At 37.3% G+C, this 19,360-nt stretch overlaps 1 protein-coding gene across 5 annotated transcripts in view; it reads left to right on the top strand.

Annotated features, from left to right (window-relative positions):
• Positions 1–19,360, top strand: part of LOC110163566 (rho GTPase-activating protein 42) — an 82,733-nt gene that overhangs the window by 62,035 nt on the left and 1,338 nt on the right. The window contains exons 5-24 of one of the 5 annotated variants that reach the window (XM_055166850.1): positions 3,807–3,908; positions 4,117–4,227; positions 5,307–5,411; positions 6,627–6,756; positions 7,199–7,299; positions 7,825–7,934; positions 8,519–8,575; positions 10,762–10,840; positions 11,498–11,537; positions 11,811–11,873; positions 12,013–12,087; positions 13,168–13,252; positions 13,440–13,498; positions 15,157–15,262; positions 15,455–15,614; positions 15,969–16,119; positions 16,733–17,095; positions 17,343–17,499; positions 18,943–19,005; positions 19,081–19,160. In XM_055166850.1, coding sequence (XP_055022825.1) covers positions 3,807–3,908; positions 4,117–4,227; positions 5,307–5,411; positions 6,627–6,756; positions 7,199–7,299; positions 7,825–7,934; positions 8,519–8,575; positions 10,762–10,840; positions 11,498–11,537; positions 11,811–11,873; positions 12,013–12,087; positions 13,168–13,252; positions 13,440–13,498; positions 15,157–15,262; positions 15,455–15,614; positions 15,969–16,119; positions 16,733–17,095; positions 17,343–17,499; positions 18,943–19,005; positions 19,081–19,160 — 2,197 coding nt within the window. Of the gene's footprint in view, positions 1–3,806; positions 3,909–4,116; positions 4,228–5,306; positions 5,412–6,626; positions 6,757–7,198; positions 7,300–7,824; positions 7,935–8,518; positions 8,576–10,761; positions 10,841–11,497; positions 11,538–11,810; positions 11,874–12,012; positions 12,088–13,167; positions 13,253–13,439; positions 13,499–15,156; positions 15,263–15,454; positions 15,615–15,968; positions 16,122–16,684; positions 17,096–17,342; positions 17,500–18,942; positions 19,006–19,080; positions 19,161–19,360 lie in introns of all 5 variants that reach the window. The other 4 variants (XM_055166848.1, XM_055166849.1, XM_055166851.1 and 1 more) reach the window with 4 other exon arrangements.

The raw sequence follows: 19,360 nt of genomic DNA, 5'->3' as shown, positions 1-19,360 counted from the left end.
GTAAGATGACAGCGGTCAGCAGTGTTGGAAAAATCCCACTTTGACTGCAGGGCTTAGCAAAAACCATAACTCTTAATTTAATGTGATTTCTAGTGTGTCCGTGTGTGTCTATGCAGCATTTGTGCATAATATTTTCCTTTAGCCTTCAGCTCAAAACAATGTCACACTCAAACAGTCTCATCCCTTTTGTTCGTGTCTAAAACCCCAGGATCCTTTTGGGAAATTTATTTTCTGTCAGCATGGTATCATATTTAATCATATGCTTAATTTGCCTTGCACCTGTTTACTGTCTCGTTGCTTCTTTGTAGCAGACATACAAAATATATTTAACTCTCTTTTAATAATTTCTGGTTCACCTAGGAGATGTCTAGTGGGAATGATCTATTGATTTAGCATCTGTTGTTGTAATAGTCTGGTCCTATGGTGACAGTCACTTGGACTAGAGAAGAATTTTGGAGTGAACTGCCTCTGTCCCAAAGTGACTGCTTTCTGTTTTGGTAATATTAGTCTGCTCATTGTAAACTTTGGACTGGTTTTAATTGACACATCTTTTGCTTCTAACTTTTTGAAATGTATTCAGTGTATACAACATGTTTAATGTACTATAATCTTGTACACTTAAGCAACTCAATTAAAATTCAAGTGGAAGACTAATGTAACTCCTACTATATTTTCACACCCAACACTCAGATTGAAACTTACTTTTCTACTAACATGCTACTGACTTCCAGACTTAAACTATTACAGTATATCTCAAGTACTTTACAGTATGTATTCAGGAAACACTAAAAGCATTTCATTCATTTTATAAGGAAGCTCAAATGTTAAGGTAACGCAAAAAAAGTACTGTTCATACATATTTTTTTTAACAATAAGCCGATATACTAATGATGGTGACGTGCCTTTTGAAACCAGATACTACAGTAATTTGAACAAATATCCATACTGAGAATAATCACATGAACTGTACAAATCCTTTGAATATTTTTTGTATTGTCGTAACTCATATCAGAATAGACCACATGGTAATAATAAATAAACTACAGTTATTTTTGTGTGGAAAGATACAATTGATTAGTTTATATTTTTACATGTCATTGTGGTATCAGATCCTGTAGTGAGTATTTCTCTTTTTCCTTACTATGAACTTCACTGGTTTGTGATAACAGCACACTTGCGCATATCAGCAGCCAGTATTAGACTTGCTAAATATCAAGGCCATGGGAATAAAAACAAACTGGCTGGATCTGGTTACATTTGTTCATTTGTCCCTCCTCCTCCTTGCTCTCCCTGTCTTCTTCTGTCTGTGTAAAAGTTTGCATAGCGATATGGGCATTAAATAGTCAGGGCTTGGTTTAGAGGTCAGACTTGCAGATGAGTTCTTTCACAAATGCAGTCTCCTCTTCTCTCCGCTCGGCCGCAGATTGATTAAGGCCTAAGGAGTGGAGGTTTTTGGGTTGGCTGTGTAATCTCGTAACCCATATCGAGGGCTCGGAATCTATAGGGCAAAAGTGACATTCAACTAACTTTATAGGTGAGAAAAAAGTTGGCTACACTGACTGCTAATGCAATTCTAATGGTTCATAACATCAGCCAGTGCATTCATGGTTTGAATTCTATCTTTGTAATATGAGATAATAATGACGACAATAAGTCTCTGGATTTTTTATATAGATTGATACCAGTCAGGTCATCATGCTCAACAACGCGCCTGTAGCCTGGTCAAACGTGATCATGCAAACTTTTTTCAGTGACACATATTTAGTGCTTCCCTCATTAATTCTGCAGAAATTGACAATGTTTTTCAGTTCCCTGTCATAGGCCTATTTTTTTTCCTTTAGTTTTTCCGATATGGGCAGACCATGTGTGTTCTGATTGGCTAATCCACCTGTCAGTCACCCTAATCTGAAAATGGGGAGTTTCACCAATGACCTTACTCACATCTTTGTAAAGTTTTGAAGAAGTGTATGTTTTGGATCTCAGGCAAGATATTTGGCCTTTATTTATTTGAATTTCCGGGGGGAAGAAATATTTCTGTGTGGCATTTCTGTTGTTGTGAAAATACACTGTTGCTATCAGAGGTGAAAGGAGAATGGTTTCCAATGATAGCCCAGGCAACAATAACTCAAGTATGTTACAACCAAGGTCAGCACAAGACCTTGAAGCAGATGGGTCTTAAAAGCAGAATAGTGGCCACTTTATTAGGTATAAACACACCTGACAGCTTGTTTTCATTTTTCATGTCATTGTTTCTTTCTTTCCTTTTTTCCTTTCTGGAAACATAATTACATCGCTGTTCTTGTTCCAACTGCCACTCACACCATTCAGTCAAGAGAAAAGTAGAGACCTATTGTATATTCAGAGTGTGAAGTCAGTCAGTTGGTCAATAGCAACATATAACCCACTTTATTGCACTTTTTCCAAAGGTATGGCAGCTTAATTATGGGGAAAAAATATTATATATATAATTAATATCATGATTTGAATCACTTATGTACTCTAAAAAGTTAAGCAGAATCCACATAATATCTTTGATTACAAGTTTTGTGGTTCAAACTTTTAAAAGCCATTGTAGAGTAGACAAGTGGCTTTGCATGGGCAGAACTGATTATTCTCAATTTTTTTATTTATTTATTTTATTTTTATAATTGATATGAGCAATAATTTTAATCACAATTAAAACTTGATTAATTGCTCAACATAGCCCTAGTTAAGGCCTGTTCACATTAGTTTGTTCACAGCATATTTCCTTATATTGCAAGTAACAATTTACATTTTGGCTATATGTGATATTCATGGATTTCAACTTACTGTTTACAGTAATGGGAAGAATACTTTGAAAATGTATTTAGTTACAGAATACTGAATACCTGCATTGAAATGTAATTTGTAACATAGACCAGTATATCGGCCAATCAGAGTACTGTATTTTTAATACTTTCACATAGGGTAGCATTAGAAGTAGTGGAAAGATTCAACATAGTATTAAAAACAGCTTTATTTTTCTTTCAGTGTTTGTTATGCATTTATTTATCACTAATCAGAGAAGGAAAAATTCACACTTGCACGCACCACAAGATAATCTTTTTATATTTTTCTTGCTAACTTTGCACAGTTTGAAGCCTAAACTGAGTGATCAAGTGCCGCCATGTATTCTCTTTGATTTTGGGAAAGTAATTGTATTTGGAATACCACCAATTGTAAGAGTAACTGTACCAGAATACAGTTACTCAATATTAGTTTTCAGAATATGTATTCTCAGTATATGTTTTCAGTTACTTCCCATCACTGCCTGATTATGTGCATCATTTTGAGCAGCACCATCACCATTCCAAGAATTTGACTTGTTAATTGTTATGGTAGCGGTGCTGCTAATTTTTCATCACTCAGAAACCCCTGGATAGGAGGGGTCTGAAATATCGCTATATTTTTGTAGGTTTTTGTGAGTTGTCTTTGCAGGTGACGCATAGCACATAGAAACTGCTGAGTGCTCTAAGCCAAATGGATTATAGGCAGCACTGAGCTTTACAGTCAATGTACTGTGTATTTCCTTTGCCAGTGGACTGTGGGAGTAATGGCTTATAATTTCCACAAGCCCTTATTGATAATACTAGTCCCTGTTGACCAGAGCGACATGTCTCCTAATCATTACACACAGCCCAATGGCAATTTTATGACCTGCTGCTGTAATGTATTGACAGGGAATTTAGATGACAAGTCTATGATGTAGCAAATGCAGTTACACCTCCCCCTAGTGGTAATGTGTCAATACTCACCGTGACTGTTTTTCTTTTCAATATTTATAGGAAGGGAAGAAGAAATTCGACAAGGAAACTGAAAAATACTATTCAGTTCTTGAGCGGCACCTCAACTTGTCATCTCGGAAGAAGGAAACTTATCTGCAGGAGGTAAAAACAAAACAAAATGGTGCCTTATAGTGTGACTGTGAATAATGCTTTTTTATGGCCTCCACCAAGCCACAATGTGCGCTGTCTGCACTTATTATCTCTCCAGGTGGTCCCCATATTAACCCATTGTCAACAGAGAGCTCGGTGAGGATGACACGGTCCTTTGTTGCAGCTCTAACCTCTGTTTTTGTTTGCTTTGCTTTCTCAGGCTGACACGCAGATTGATAAGGAGAGACAACTCTTTTATGATGCCTCCCTTGAGTATGTTTTCAAAATCCAAGAAGTGCAAGAGAAGAAAAAGTTCGAGTTTGTGGAGCCCGTAAGTGAATCAACATTTTTTCAAGTCTTAAATGTGTATCGACTCTGCAGTAATTGCTTTTTGTTTTAAGTTTACATTTTGTTGAAAGATGTGTTTTTGTAGTGTATGGTAAACAATTAAGCTCTAATGAATATGGATTTTATTTGTGGGTGTCATTTATTTACAAAAAGAGCTGAGTGAAATGAGATGAAATTATTTTTGTTGTTGAACAAATGGCAGCCTTTGGGGTGGGCGATATACTAAAAAATAATAGCACGATTTTTTTGAAGCCATGACCACAATTCATGAAGAGGTAAATAATCTTCTTCAGAAGGTTCACACTTCACTGTGATTGGTTAACACACAGTATGACAGAGGCTGATCAATTGAACAGCCTTATCACAGCATTTATACAACTTTGCGTCTTCAGTTGTGCACAATCTCAAGGTGTTAATGACAGGTCACATGAAAGGAAAGTTTTTTTTTGTTTTTTTTTTACCATCCTCTTACCTTTACTTACCCCCACTGGCAGCTTATCCAGAAAACCAGGCCAGACATGTAAATCTCTCTAGTCCCAGTTAGAGCAGGGCAAAAATACGACAGGGCTCAGCCTTGCCTGTGATGAATCTGGGCCGAGATAAGATGATGGTTCATCCTTGAACATTTGATATAGCATCGCCCAAATCAAATCAGCGGCCAGGATTTGACTGAGAGCAGCTCAATATGTGTGGGATCGCTCGTGTTGGAGATGGGATCAGTTTTCGCAGCCAATAATATGGGTGCTACTTTTCTCACCAGTTATAGAAAACTTTTATTGACTATCAAATGAAGTGTTTAATTAAACCAAATCAATGATTATGTTAAATCACAGCATAAATGAAATACATATTATTATGATGGTACCATTTTAAGAAAAGTTAAGGAAGTCTAGATACTATATATCATGTTGTAATAATCACTTGCTTAGCAGCCTTGACAACTACTTATTTATGCTAAAATCTTGCATAAACTTTTGCCTAACTTTCCCCCTGTTCCCCCTTGTGTTGTATAAGTGCATTACATTAAGCATGTAAATCCCTCTAACTTTGTTTCCTCCGCAGCTGCTGGCATTCCTCCAGGGCTTGTTTACCTTCTACCATGAAGGATATGAGCTGGCTCACGAGTTTGAGCCCTACAAACAGCAGCTCCAGTTCAACCTACAAAACGTAAGTCCCGGCACCTCAGGGCTGCAGACAAAGGCAGCCCGCCACGTAATCATATTCTGCAACTTATCATACTGGATATAACTAGACTTCTCACAAGTGGATACCTGTATGAATATATGAGATTGTTCGCAGTCCAAGGATCAATATTTTGTGAGTGCTGTAGTGTTGGACTCTAGTGCAGGCTTTTAATAGTGCTACTGTATATCAAAAAATAAAAAAATGTGGTATTGAACTGCACTTGCTGCTCTCCTGGTCCGCGTCTCCATCAACACTACTTTCTGCTTTCAGCCTAAAGCCCCAATTCTTCTGACCCCACATTTCAGCAGCTCCGCCAGGGCTAGTTCCACTCTCAGCCTCCCTCCATGCCATCTGACGTATAAGCTTTAACAGTGGGTTCACAAACCAGTGCTGCTATATTTGGGGTGAACTAAATCTTGTAGTTCAGTAAACAGTGAGAAGCCATAGCCATTTTATAAACCTAATACATTTGTACAGCAGGTTGTGGCTTCTGTTTGAGTTGCTATAGTACACAACAATGAATATTAGGATAAGGATAATTTATAATAACCTCTGGAATTAATTTGTCAATCAGAATATTACATCTTAACATCCTCCTATGTAGGATGCACTGATCCAGCTTTTTTTTTTTTTTCATTCCAGTACCGATTCCAATACTCAATATCAACCAATACTAGTGCAGAGACTGAAAACAGCATTTATTTCCTTTAAACAAAACAAAACTAAGACTGAACTGATCCAGATGTGTTATGTAATTGTATTGTCAGTTATCTCTGAAGTGACTACAGAACAACTTGTATAAATACAAGTTCAAACATTGTAAGACTATCTGGGCCAATTATGATCAGTAAATATTCTTATTACATCAGTTTAAATGTCCTACCAGGATATTAGCTGAACTGATATTTAGAATCTGATATCTGATTCAGCATTAGTGCCGATATCTGATGTCATTATCGAATCGATGCATCCTTATTCTTATGTCTAAAAAACATAATTTGATTTTCATGTATTTAATTAATTGATTTTATTATTGTGTCTTGTTTATACACCACTAACACATCTACTAAAACTAAATAAATAAATTGATCTGTTTTTAACAACAGCGATCCTCCATTTTGGTCCATGGCTAAAAAAGGGGAAAAGTCTTTGCTCTTACAGTAATTTTCCCAAGAGTTATAGTGTATTTCCTTACAGACACGCAACAATTTTGTGAGCACAAAGCAGGAAGTGGAGAAGCTGATGAAGAGGATAAGGTCAGCTGATCAGGACTACAAACCCCCAGGCCAATGGACGATGGAGGGCTTCCTGTATGTCCAGGAGAAGCGTGAGTCGTCTGATCAATGGCCTTTCTCAGACAAACATACACATACATACCCACATTACACCTACATATGCACATACACATACATACATACACACACACAAACATACGAACACACACACAGTACATACATATACACATACATACATACATGCTTTCACATTTATCACCATAAACACGACTGCAGCTCTCCCAGGCTTCTCTTCCAAAGAGACTCTCACACAGAGCTCATAACTCATCCTGTTTACCCATTCACTTTGATGTTCTCCAAACAAGAAGGGAGCAAACCACAAATGGTAGATTTTTATCACCACTGATAAACAGCTTTTGATTTATCATGCGCAAATTGCTAAATTGATTTTTAGAAGCCTCTCCAAAAGTTTGTGAATCGAAGTAGAATAAAGAGTGGCTTGGTCTTATTTTCTTGTCTAATTTCTCTTCCTAGGTCCACTGGGATGCACTTGGACACGTCACTACTGCACGTATGATAAAGGCAACAACACATTCGCTATGATCAATACTGAAAACAAGTCCAGTGGAAAGCAGGTAGCGTATTTGCACATGTTATAGTTAAAAACTCAAAAGCCATGAACATAATGTGTGTGGGTGTAGAGAATAAAGAACAACCACTAGGCTTTTAAGAAACTCAAAAAAGAGACATCAACATGACAGAGCTGAGAATTGGGCACAATACACAGAACTTAACACAGAAAGAGTATCCAAAAATAACAGAAAGCCCCTCAGACCTTAGAAGTAACCTTTGCAATAAGAAAATAGACTGCATTTTTGTCCCTGTCAACACAAAACAGTCTCCTACAACTAAATAAATAATGCATGCCAGAAAGATCAACCCACGCATGATAAAACGTACAACTGTTTGTTCTCATTCTGACCAGCCAACTGTCACAGCCCTGTAATTGCTTGTGTTCACTAAAGGGATCACTTAGTAGACTTGGCTTAGATATAAACTTCTGTTCTGTTTAGACACTTGCAAGCACAAAAGGCACAAGAGATCTTAACTTTTTGTGTGTTGTCTCCAATTATTGTTCTTTTTTTATTCAACTTTTTCAGAATGGATTAATTCCAAATCAGCCAGAAGTGTTCAAGCTGAAATCCTGTATTCGGAGGAAAACAGACTCCATCGACAAACGCTTTTGCTTTGATGTGGAAGTAGTGGAGAGGTCTGTGAATGTGTGTTTTTGTATCCATTAATGTATTGTTTGTTTGTTTGTTTGTTTGTTTCTTACAGCTTTTTACCATTATGTTATGTGGAGAAAGTAATATAGTGCTCCCACATCTTACAATAAATTAACCTGTTTACATGGCTGCTAGAATATAGACTTATTTAGACTTGGACAAACTGTATTGATTCACAGGGGAAATTATTGGGACTCAGCAGCAATATACATAATATCAAAGAAATATCAAATATAAATGGTAATAATAAATTCTAAATAAGTACCAAAAATGGCGAGAAACTGATAATTATCTAAATGTATATGTACAAGTAAAAATAAAATGTAAATAAATATAGTAATGCAAATATAATATCTGTTAACCCTTAGCTACAGAGGGCAATTTAGCAATCTAATATTAAAAAGTCTGTTTCAGTTGGATGAAACTCAAAAGCGTCTTGTTAAGTGTGTTGTGGACCCTGTATGTCGTGCATGTCCCTCACCTCTTTTCCCCTCCAACTGCTCTCCGTGTAACATTTACCCCAGTTTTGAACTATTTCCCTTCTTTGTCTGTGTCCATGTTGCTATAGAAATGACACGTGTCGTGGAACTCTTTTCAGACCCCTTCAGTTTTTCTGTAAAGTCCGGTATGTGAACTGACCAGTGCTGTCTGTGCATGTGCTGCATGTTTGCACCTAATCAAAGCACTCACTCAAATTTGATCATTACGGTTTCCAAACCTTTCAAGCTGTGTTCAGTACAATTCCAGAAAAATCTTCTTTGTCAGTTTAGCATTTTGTGTTGAACTTAATATTTAATCAACACAAGAAAAACATAACTACAGTTTCAAGTTTAAAGGGGCATTTAACTTTTGTAAAGGTAGGTCTGCAAATGCTTGTCTCCATGAAAATTGTATTGCCTGTCCTGGAATGTTCCAAATATGGCATTAAATCTTCATGGAGATGCCATCAGGCAAAATTGCGAGTCAAATCTGGGGAAAGGCATATCCGTTCACTGTAAGAATTTATGTTTTCAAACTATTATTGCACAATGATGAAGTAATTCAACAAATGCAGTATTTAAAAGTTCACTGCCATGCTTTGGAATATTTCAGGCTAAGCAGTAACATCTATGTGGAGGCATGCAGGCAGGGTACCCTACAAGAGAAAGGTTTACATAGTGCATCTTTAAAGTTTAGGAAAAAGATCATTTCATTATGCATTAGTGCTCCTCATATCTCTCTATCTTTATTTTAGTACCCAGAGTGAAGACTTGAAATCATCCAACCACTATCAGATCAGACACTTAACAGTCAATAGGATGTAAAATTCCAAATCTACTTCATATGCGCATTGATTTGTGTCACTTTATGAATTAGCTGATCATCACTTGTCCCTGTGTGGGTTTTAATTTTTTAGCTCAATGGATCATAGATAATTGATAGATATAGCACTTGACTATGAGATCAATTAGACCATCATGGGGCATTAAGGGCATGGCCAAATCCGTGCCTGTATTGCTCTGTCTGTGGCGGCTGCTGGCTGACCATGAACGGTAACTGTGCTTTATTTGCTGGACAACTCATTTATCATAAGCTACGGTGCCCCAAGGTGCTTGTAACAACCACAAGGACAACCCAGGCCAACTTGAGTCAGCTTCAAGCTTAGCTATTTATCCTCATTAGAATAAACATGCAGTTCTCCAGCTGCAGCCCGGACACAATCAGGCCAGGCATTTGAACAGCTCATCTTGTCTGATTCGGGGTTACTTTATCCAGGACTGTATATTGCTGTGCATTTTATTAATGCAGCATACCCAGACCTACTGTAATAGATCTAATTCTCATATCATTCCAGTCAGACTACAATGTCAGGAATTTCCAAGCAAGGTCTAAAGATGAAGATGAAATATTTAAATTATAAAATAAATTACATATAATTAAATGCCCTTGTTTTTGAGCACAAAGGGGTGATGCCAGGGTCACATTTTTGGCTGCTACTGCAACTAATCTGTCACTGTGTAATTTGTGAAGCATGACATGGTATTTTCGGTTAAGTGTTTCTCACTATCTCACAATGCTGTTTTTCTTCTTCTAACACAACTTTTTTTTTTTTTATTGTTTCCTTACAAATTGTGTTGTGTTTTTAAGGAGCCTAAGTTGAAAATATTTAAATGTGTCGTAAAGTTGGACCTCGTTAAATAAATCTATAAATCCTTAGAACATGTCTAATGAAATGTCCTGAAGACTTTACTGCAGTGACTTTTAAAGTTACCTTTCTCTGTATCTCACCAGAAGATATTGCTTTACAATTGCCCATTTATCATTTTGCTTTGGTTTTTAGATTGCCACTTGATTTATTCCTCAAAGATATAATTTGTAAACCATTATGTAGTTTCATTTGTTTGAAGAAAAGATTGGTATAAAATAGTCATTTGTTGCCGCCCTGCCTCTACTAACTCCCTTCTCAGTGGGGTGTAGCTCGCTGCAGCTGCTTCAAACAGTGTGGTGTCACATTACTGCTACAGTACATGCTCCAGCAGCGACCTGCTTTACACCATGTAGCACAAATGGATGTGGATGTAGAGCAGCCATAGGGGCTTGCATGGGTGTGAGGAAAAGAATCACTGTGTGTATTATTGCTTAAACATAGTAGTGGATTTAGAAAGTGCACAAAGTGGACACAGTTTGAAATCCAGCTTTTGCACATGGGCTGTCTTTGCGGCACAAGTCCTTTTATAGTGGTCTGAGCCAGTGTAAACAAACATGGTTTGTCCAGGGGCCCCCAAGGCAATGAGATCAGACTGAGAGCAGCTTTTCTGTGAATCTCTGCAGGCATGGCATCATGACACTGCAGGCTCTGTCCGAGTCCAACAGAAGACTGTGGCTGGAGGCCATGGATGGCAAGGAGCCGGTGAGGGCCCTCACATACCCCCTCTTTATGGTTAGGCTGTTTGAGTAGTGTGAGCGGTTTGCCTTTAATAAAGAGATAGGTGTGTCAATAGCACCCTCTTTTGGTGAACCACAGTGCACACTTCACAAAATGGGTTTGGTCAGACATACCCTTCATTTAAAGGAAACTGCTCCCTGATGGCAAACAATAGCTTGTAGAATAAAAATAAATTGCTTTGGAATTATTTTAGACCACCAAAAATAAACCAAAATATTGTGTGGAAATTCTTTGATTTAACTCTCAAATTTTCAATCTTTGTAAAAAATTTACATTTTGAATAATTATCAGACCAAATATAATTGTATAATCTCATAAGAGATTATTACTTTGGTGGTCCAAGGTAGTAAAGTTGAAAGGTGGAAGGTTTCCTATGGAGGCTTTTTCACTGAACATCGTAATCTATATATTTTAACCACAATCCAGAAGTAATTTTTAATCAGAGGATATCTGCCTTCAGATTGAAAATTACTTCTGTATGGCTGAAACCATTTTTACCTTAAACTAGATACATATTCATCAGGCATATTTTAGTGGTCATTCAAATATGTTTATTGCTTCTTTTTACTGCAACATTGTCACTACAACATGCTAATCCTTTGTCCTTCTTCTTTCATTCAGATTTACAACCTTCCAGCAATTTTGAGTAAAAAGGAAGAGAGTGAGTATGTCTTTTGAACAGCGAGTAAGGCACAGATAAATGAAGCCTTATACGTACACAGTAAATGTGCCCTGAAACCTATACATATTCATATTCGTTAACACAATTACTTGACATTCTCCCACACATCTGACACAGTGTTGCCTTCAGCTCTGAGTTTGCATCTTATTAGTTAAACTACGAGCATAAGGGAGCATTTATTATTCCTCCATGGCACGTGGTTAACCTACGCTGTAATTGACATGTCAGCCTTATTCTCCTGTTGTGTTACAGTGTTTCTAAATGAGGCTGGCTTTAACTTTGTGAGGAAATGCATTGACCTGGTGGAGTCCAGAGGTGAGACTTTTTAAATCTACTCCTCTTTGATCTGTCAAATAGCTTGATCTTTGTCCAGATGTGATTTTGAATAATAATATGCTGGTTTCATCTTGCATTAGCCATAAATGAGAAAGCTCTTATATTTTGTGCAACACAGGCCTCAATGCCATGGGGCTGTACAGGATAGGAGGGGTCAACTCAAAAGTACAGAAGCTGATGTCCACAGTGTTTTGTAAGTAGACATCAGTGCATTTTTGAAAAGGGTCTGTTTCACATGGTTTTGATGGAGAAAGTGCATTAAAAGATTTAGCAATTATAAAGCTATGAATTAAAGTTCCTATATTATGCAAAATTTACATGTCAGAAATTTGTTAACCTATCAAAAACATACTTAGAGTTGTGTTTTTTTTTTCATTCAATCATGTTTGAGTAACCCTTTATTATTAGTCTGTCTACATGTCCGAACCTCAAAATGCAACCTTCCAAAGTCACGAACTAGTAGTTTTCAAGTTAACTGCTACCTTTTACCTTTAGTTCAGTAGAGATTGGCAAATCCAGAGCTGAAATTATCCAAATGTGCACACTGGAACGCTTCCTGTATTACCACTTGATATCACAAGGTGGGACAGAGTGAACTCAGTCTAAATATGCAGCCTGAATATGCATGGTTTGTGTGTTAAACATATGTGAATGAAACAAAACTCCAGGTATATCTGTGATGAGGAAACATTATAACAAATGATCAGAAAATTGCTTAATATAGGCCCTTTAAATAAGAAAATAGAAAACATTCTTATAACTACACTTAGCCTTATAAGTCATGAGCAAAGATTTAAATAGTAAATAGTTAATTAAGGCATACACAATTAATACATAACTAATACCCTACTCTAATGTACTTTCATACATTAAAAAAACTGACACACTCAGTTGTAACGTTACGGGTTTCAATTTCAGTGTGTTGTGGCTGTGAGTTTATTGATTAAATATTGGTATATTGATGGGTGTACTATAAAAAGTGGTTAGTAAAAGCATGCCCTGGTAGCGAGTTTTTCCTGTGGTGTGGCAGTGAAGCAGCCGCACCGACTTTTTCTTCTTGACATTATTAGATCACTAAAGATAATCCTGTTTTCCCACATTTAACTCAATTGTACAGGAAACATTTCTGTGACTTATCTGGACCACTCCCCGATATGAAAGCAGCTCCACAGAAACTACATTAACTGTTACCTAACCAACAACAACATCGAACAGCATTTTTCTGTTTCGTCATTTCCTCCACATTTAATCAAACTTCTCATCTCCTCTTCAGCACCAAAAGCTCCGGTGGATATCGAGCTGGATCCTGAGACATGGGATAACAAAACCATCACCAGTGGTCTGAAGAATTACCTCAGGTCAGCATGCCCTACGAGTTGTGTCCTTAGCTGTCTGGAATAGTCATTACCTCCATAATGCCTCCTCCAAAACCTCCCTGGTGTTAGCCGCACATTGAGAGCTGCTGCTGACTCACAGAGGAAGGGGGCTGCGTTAAAAGCCATATTACTCGAAAAATAAATGGCAACTGCTTTCTCTGTTCACCAGGTGTCTCTCTGAGCCACTAATGACGTTCAAACTGCACAAAGATTTCATCATGGCTGCCAGTAAGTTGTCAAAAAATACAGTGTTTTGGCGGTAATATAACTCTAGGTCCCAGTGTGATTGATGTGTGGTGGAAAGATATGCTTCTAGTAATCATCTGGTGGGAATGGTTTATGGCTATGGATTTGAACTGGCTAAAATTTGAGCAAATTTATGTAGTTATTCTAAGAGACTATTGCAAGGAAATGGCTTGAACAAAGTGATATTTTTTTCTCCCAGTTAATGCATATTTGTAGAGTAAATGCACTATTATCATGAAACATGTATGTGTTTCATACATTGCTTCCTTGCCTTCTTTGAAACATATTTTGGCTTACAAGCAAAATTTTACAATTACTACTTTTCAGGCCCAAAGCCACTACCTGAGACCACCATACATATACAGTACATTTTAAATTGAAACTGAAACCACTGGGGTAATGTTAAATGATAAATAATTATAATTTATGTTAAAGCAATACCATCAACTAATTCCAATACTACTACATCTAGAACCATTGATGAAACTTCAAGAAAGAGCTATAAGAACAATTTATAATGTCAAATTTCATGACCATACTAGTCCATTGTTTATTCACGCCAAATTACTTAAACTGAACAATTTGAGAACATTCCAAACTGCGCAAGTAATGTATAAAGCTAAAAGTAAGTACTTCCTATATACAACTATAATTTAAGAGGCTTTTTAAACTTTAGTCAAAGCACTCTATATATACACACACATTATATAGCTTTTAACATACAGGAAATGAGAAGTCTATTTGCTTTGTTAATTTGGGACAGTAGAAAAAAGGGGTGTAGTTAAATAAGTATTTACTTCCTCCCATTCATTTTTGGACACAAGTAAAATCTATGTTATATTTATTTTTGTTTATTGTTATGGAAAATAAGTATTTAATTTTCCTGTCTATCAATATATGTTTTCTCTGCATGTTCTATGCTTTCCTGTCTGAATAAACATTCATTCATTCACTGAAATTAACTGTCCATTACTTCTCTTCCTTTTAATAATAACAACAATAATGCATTTAAATTACAGGCGCCTTTCTGGGCACTCAAGGACACTGTACAAACAGCAATTAAGACACATAATTAAAAACAATCAAGCAGTACAGTACAACAATGAAGTAGTACAGGACTTTTAACCATTACTTTTCCACTTTTGAATTCCTGTTTGCACACTAAAAGTAAACACATTCAGAAAGCTCAATAAAAATGTACTAGCATGTAATTAACAAATTTTACAGTGCATTATTTACCACGCCCTAACTATGCGTGTGCACTCAACTGAGACAAATAGAAACATGGTTTCTCTTAAGATTTTTGTCTTCCTTGTAGACAAGAGACAAGAAGACAAGACAAAATAATATGTTACAAAATACAATACAAAATACTCTACCATTCAGAACTATTGCATAACAAAGAACTGAGACACAAACAAGGGAAAAAAAGAGGTTTGGAGGGGGGTGGATTATGATTATATTATTATTATTAGGGAGGAGGGTTGTTACAGTTTACTCACATTTTCATTAATTTGACTGTGTTTTCCCTTTTTAAAATGATAGCGATGATAGATATAATATTAACAGCAGTGAAACATGATACTCTTACATTTGCATATCATTGTCTCTTATGTGATTAATTCTCTGACTTTTCTCAGAGTCCGATGACCAGAATTACCGTGTGTGTGCGGTCCATGCCCTGGTGCATAAGCTGCCCGAGAGGAACCGGGAAATGCTGGAGCTGCTAATAAAACATCTTGTCACGTACGTGTTGGTGTAATGAATGGCTAACCCTGTGGGCCTAAGAGAAGAGATAAAAATGGTTTAGACTGATTAAAGTGTCCTCACAGTCCAGGGACAGCTTAATGCACTTGTAGCTGTCAGTGTGTGTGGTAAGGAATTACAGTTGGACATATCAGCAGTGAGCAGGCCAGTAATGCTCTACTGCGTTTACAGAGTTTCCACCCAGAGCCAGTTCAACCTGATGACTGTGTCCAACCTGGGAGTCGTCTTCGGGCCCACATTGATGAGGTCACAGGAGGAGACAGTGGCGGCCATGATGAACATTAAATTTCAGAACATCGTGGTCGAGATCCTTATAGAAAACTGCAGTAAGGTAAAAAAAAAAAATAAAATAAAATAAAAAAGTAATTAAATAAATTAAACTTACTTAAAATGTTGATTTTATAGTTGACATACATTAGGAATTACACACCAACATCTCTATGTAATTCATGTAAACAAAAACAAAAAAAACCCAAACAGTTATGCAAACACTGCACGAGTGGATTATGTGATCAGGATGCCTTTTGGATGTCTCATTTTGTTATGTCTTTTATTGTCTGATACCTATTACTAATCAAGCTCTAATCCAAAAAAACTCTGAAAAGACATTCTGTACTTTGCAGCACATCAGGTGATCTTCTAATTACTATCTCATGTTGAGTAATTGCTTTGGCTAAACTTGCAGATATTTGATCAGCCTCCGGACCCTAATGTGCCCCCCCCTCAGCCCCAGAGTCGCCCAGGGTCACGGCGCAGCAGAGCCATGTGCATGTCCACCAGCACTAGGAAGCCCCGTAGCATCTATGCCCCAACGCTCTGCCTGGCAGATGCGGAAAGTAAGCACCAAAAACAGAGCTATGATGACACATGATTCCACTATCTACTGATGTGTGACCTAGGAGATAGTTATGCATAAAACAATATGATTGCAAAACTCTATTCTACATGATGAATAAAAATAGTATGGCCATTTTATCACAGTTATCACAGTTTAAGAACCTACTGTAACAATGCATAAATGGCTTCTGGCTTTTAAGAAAATGTTATATGTGCATATTCAGAATACTGCATAAGATGTAGTTCTTAGTAAATAATAAGATATAAGATACAATGACAGTCATTCAGTTCTTAGTATTTCATTTCAAGCACTGATTGTTTTTATGATAGTATGCTGTTAACAAATCTTGTAACTGAGCCTGATTCAAAATATTTATATTTTATTTTGAAATGTGTATTTAGAAATTAAATTACATATTATGCCATATTGTGTAACATTCCAGGTAAAGCAATGGAAATGTTACATAAGGGACCTTTAGTGCTAATATACTGAATTGCCAAAATATATTTTACCTTCTACTTTTGGTATTGTGATTGAGTGAGAAAAGTTGTCTTCTCCCTCAGCAGGTTTTAATGAGAGCTTCTTGTGCCTGTCTTCTGGTCCCTGCTTAGGTGACACGCTGAGCAGTAGTTGCAGCAGCACACCCATGGGCAGCCTGGAGTCACTGTCATCACACTCCTCAGAACAAAACAGCTCCTCCCAAACCACCTGTGCCAGTCAGGGTCGGGACACGTCTTTACTGGACCTGCTCCAACTGCCTTCACTTCTGTCCAATGGCGCCAGCGGCACGGGCGCTGTCAGCAGTGCGGAGTCGAGCTCACGAGAGGACGCAGGACACATGGACGCGGGGTCTGAGGATGCCCTCAGCCTGTCCTCAGTCAGCACCTCATCACAAATGTCCTCTGCCCCCAAAAAGGCCCCGCACACCCAAAACAGCCTTAATATGGCGCTACTAAAGCACTTTGCAGATGAAGGTGAGTATGTCTTCACTGAATCACTTATATGCAATTGAAAACCCATAATCATTAAAAAGGACTTGGCATACACAAATCAATGTATTTCCTGTACTCATTTCAAGATGGATTAAAAAAAGGGCATGCAGAACTCAGAATGTCTTCATATGATGTAAAAAAAAAAGTTAGAAAAATATTCTCAATGAAATTACAGGTAATTTATATATTTTTATGCAATACAAGTTGAAGTTTTTCTGTTAATGTGCAGGCAATAAGCGCTGCTCTGCGTCTGTCCCAAGTCTATCGACACTGGATTTCAAAGAAAGTTCAAAATCAGCTGAGAATCCCAAACTTCCTCCAAAAGATGTGATCCGCCGCAGGATGGACTCCTCCGTCAGCAATGGCTACCAAAGACCAGGATCAATGTAAATACTTCACAGTAAACAAATGCACAAACATGTTTAAGGTACATGTAATCTTAATGCACTGCTGAGTCAATGAGCCCCATAGAGGCTTCAGTGCTATTCTAATCAGGATTAAATACCATCATGCAAAACAATGTTGAATTATTTGCAAATATAGCCACCACCTCATGGAGAACACTGAGGAAGTATGTCTTCAAACCAGATTTGATACACAAAAAGCAATCTAATTGTACAATATTGTAAAACAAACAAACAAACAAAAAACTATTAGCTGCAATGAAGAAATTGCAGAATGAAACACTTAAGTACTTCCTTTGCATGTGTAATCAGTGATAGAAGTTATTTATTCAACATTTTAGGGCTTAAATCTTATCAAACTGCAACAAATAATAAATAATTTCCCAGTAGTGCAAACAAAATGTACACACGATAAAAATTAACCTTCCAAAAATATTGTTTCTTCCAACATATATTGAACAATAAGTCAACATAGTCATTAGCGTGACTGGCCTGATGAAGACACCATTATATGTATGCATTACTGGTTGTTATATGTACTTTGGTTGTATAAATCACAGTGCACTTCCTGGGAGTGTTTTATGTGTGTTTGCTCAAATAAATGCAAGTCAATAGTGGCGCTGGACAATAGTTTAGAGACATTCATCGGTCCCCCTCGGTGTAGTCAGCCTGTCTGCTTATGAGCACAGAGTATAAAGAGGGTTTTGGGATGGGAGGAGCATGTGCAACCAGATTTATGGCTTTTACTTTACTGTGGGAGCGCTGCTTTTAATTACACTCTGTCTGCTGCTGGGTTGATGTGACCCAGGAGCAGCCTACATGCGCTCTCCTGGGACAAATAGATTGTTTGACTTGTCATGTCTGAGAAGCAAGTCGCACAATTTCTGAAGTACGTTCCTCATATAGCTCCCACTGCGCTCTGCCCCAGGTTGTGGTGCTCAGGGTCAAGTGGTGCCTTGTTACACTGTTTTACTCAGCTGCACTTTAGCGCAGTAACTGCTGCTGCTGCTGGAGGAAGTCTCCCATTCTTTTGTCATGTTTTTACTTTCTCTAAACAAAAGGGATAATGTCAGAGGCAGTTACACATTTTGATTATAAAAAATCTCAAACAGTTGTTATTCCAGTCCTGGCTTAACTGAGACATGACACGACATGACACAATGTGACAGTAAAGCAATATCTTCTCTCCTTTTATTAACCCTATAAAACCAAGTCAAGCATGATAATGAACAAAACAAATCAGGATCAACATTTTGCAAATGTCAGCAAATGTTGTAATCAAATATTAGTGCCTCATTTACCCCAGAGGTCTAATACTTGTTATACAATTACTTTCAATTTGCAACTGTAAATTGCACAATACAATTGTATGATTCAATTTCATTTTCATTAGTTGTTGTGTGTAATGTTGTGTTGTTTTTGCAGTGTTGCCGCTCGTGCACTTCTTTTTGAAGGTGCCTCTTCCTCTCAACCTGTCCCAGCTGGAAGGTATTGCAGTATTATGGCAGCATTATAGATCAATGAACCTCTCAGGAGTTCTGAGATATGATTTTGTCTTTACAGAGAGGCCAAGGCAGTGTACTCATGTGAAGCTGAACATAGTCATGAACTGAGCTTCCCACAGGGGGCGCACTTCTCAAACGGTGAGTCAAGTGAAAACTAGGTCATAGCTTTGATCAATTCATACACACTATATACACACTGATACTTTGCTCAGATACACTTGGCTGACTGTGACTATCATACACTCATAACTCTAAAAGAAAAGTTTGATTTTTTTTCTATCTCTTCTGGCTTTTTGTTCTTTTCTGAAGAGACTTGGCAAACAATCTGTGCAGCAGGT

Source organism: Boleophthalmus pectinirostris, unplaced genomic scaffold, assembly GCF_026225935.1.
Source record: "Boleophthalmus pectinirostris isolate CB_2022bp ecotype Guang Dong unplaced genomic scaffold, ASM2622593v1 HiC_scaffold_9, whole genome shotgun sequence".
NCBI classification, from domain to species: Eukaryota; Metazoa; Chordata; class Actinopteri; order Gobiiformes; family Gobiidae; genus Boleophthalmus; species Boleophthalmus pectinirostris.
Note: the sequence above shows the minus strand (reverse complement) of the source record. Positions and strands in the feature narration are given on the sequence as shown.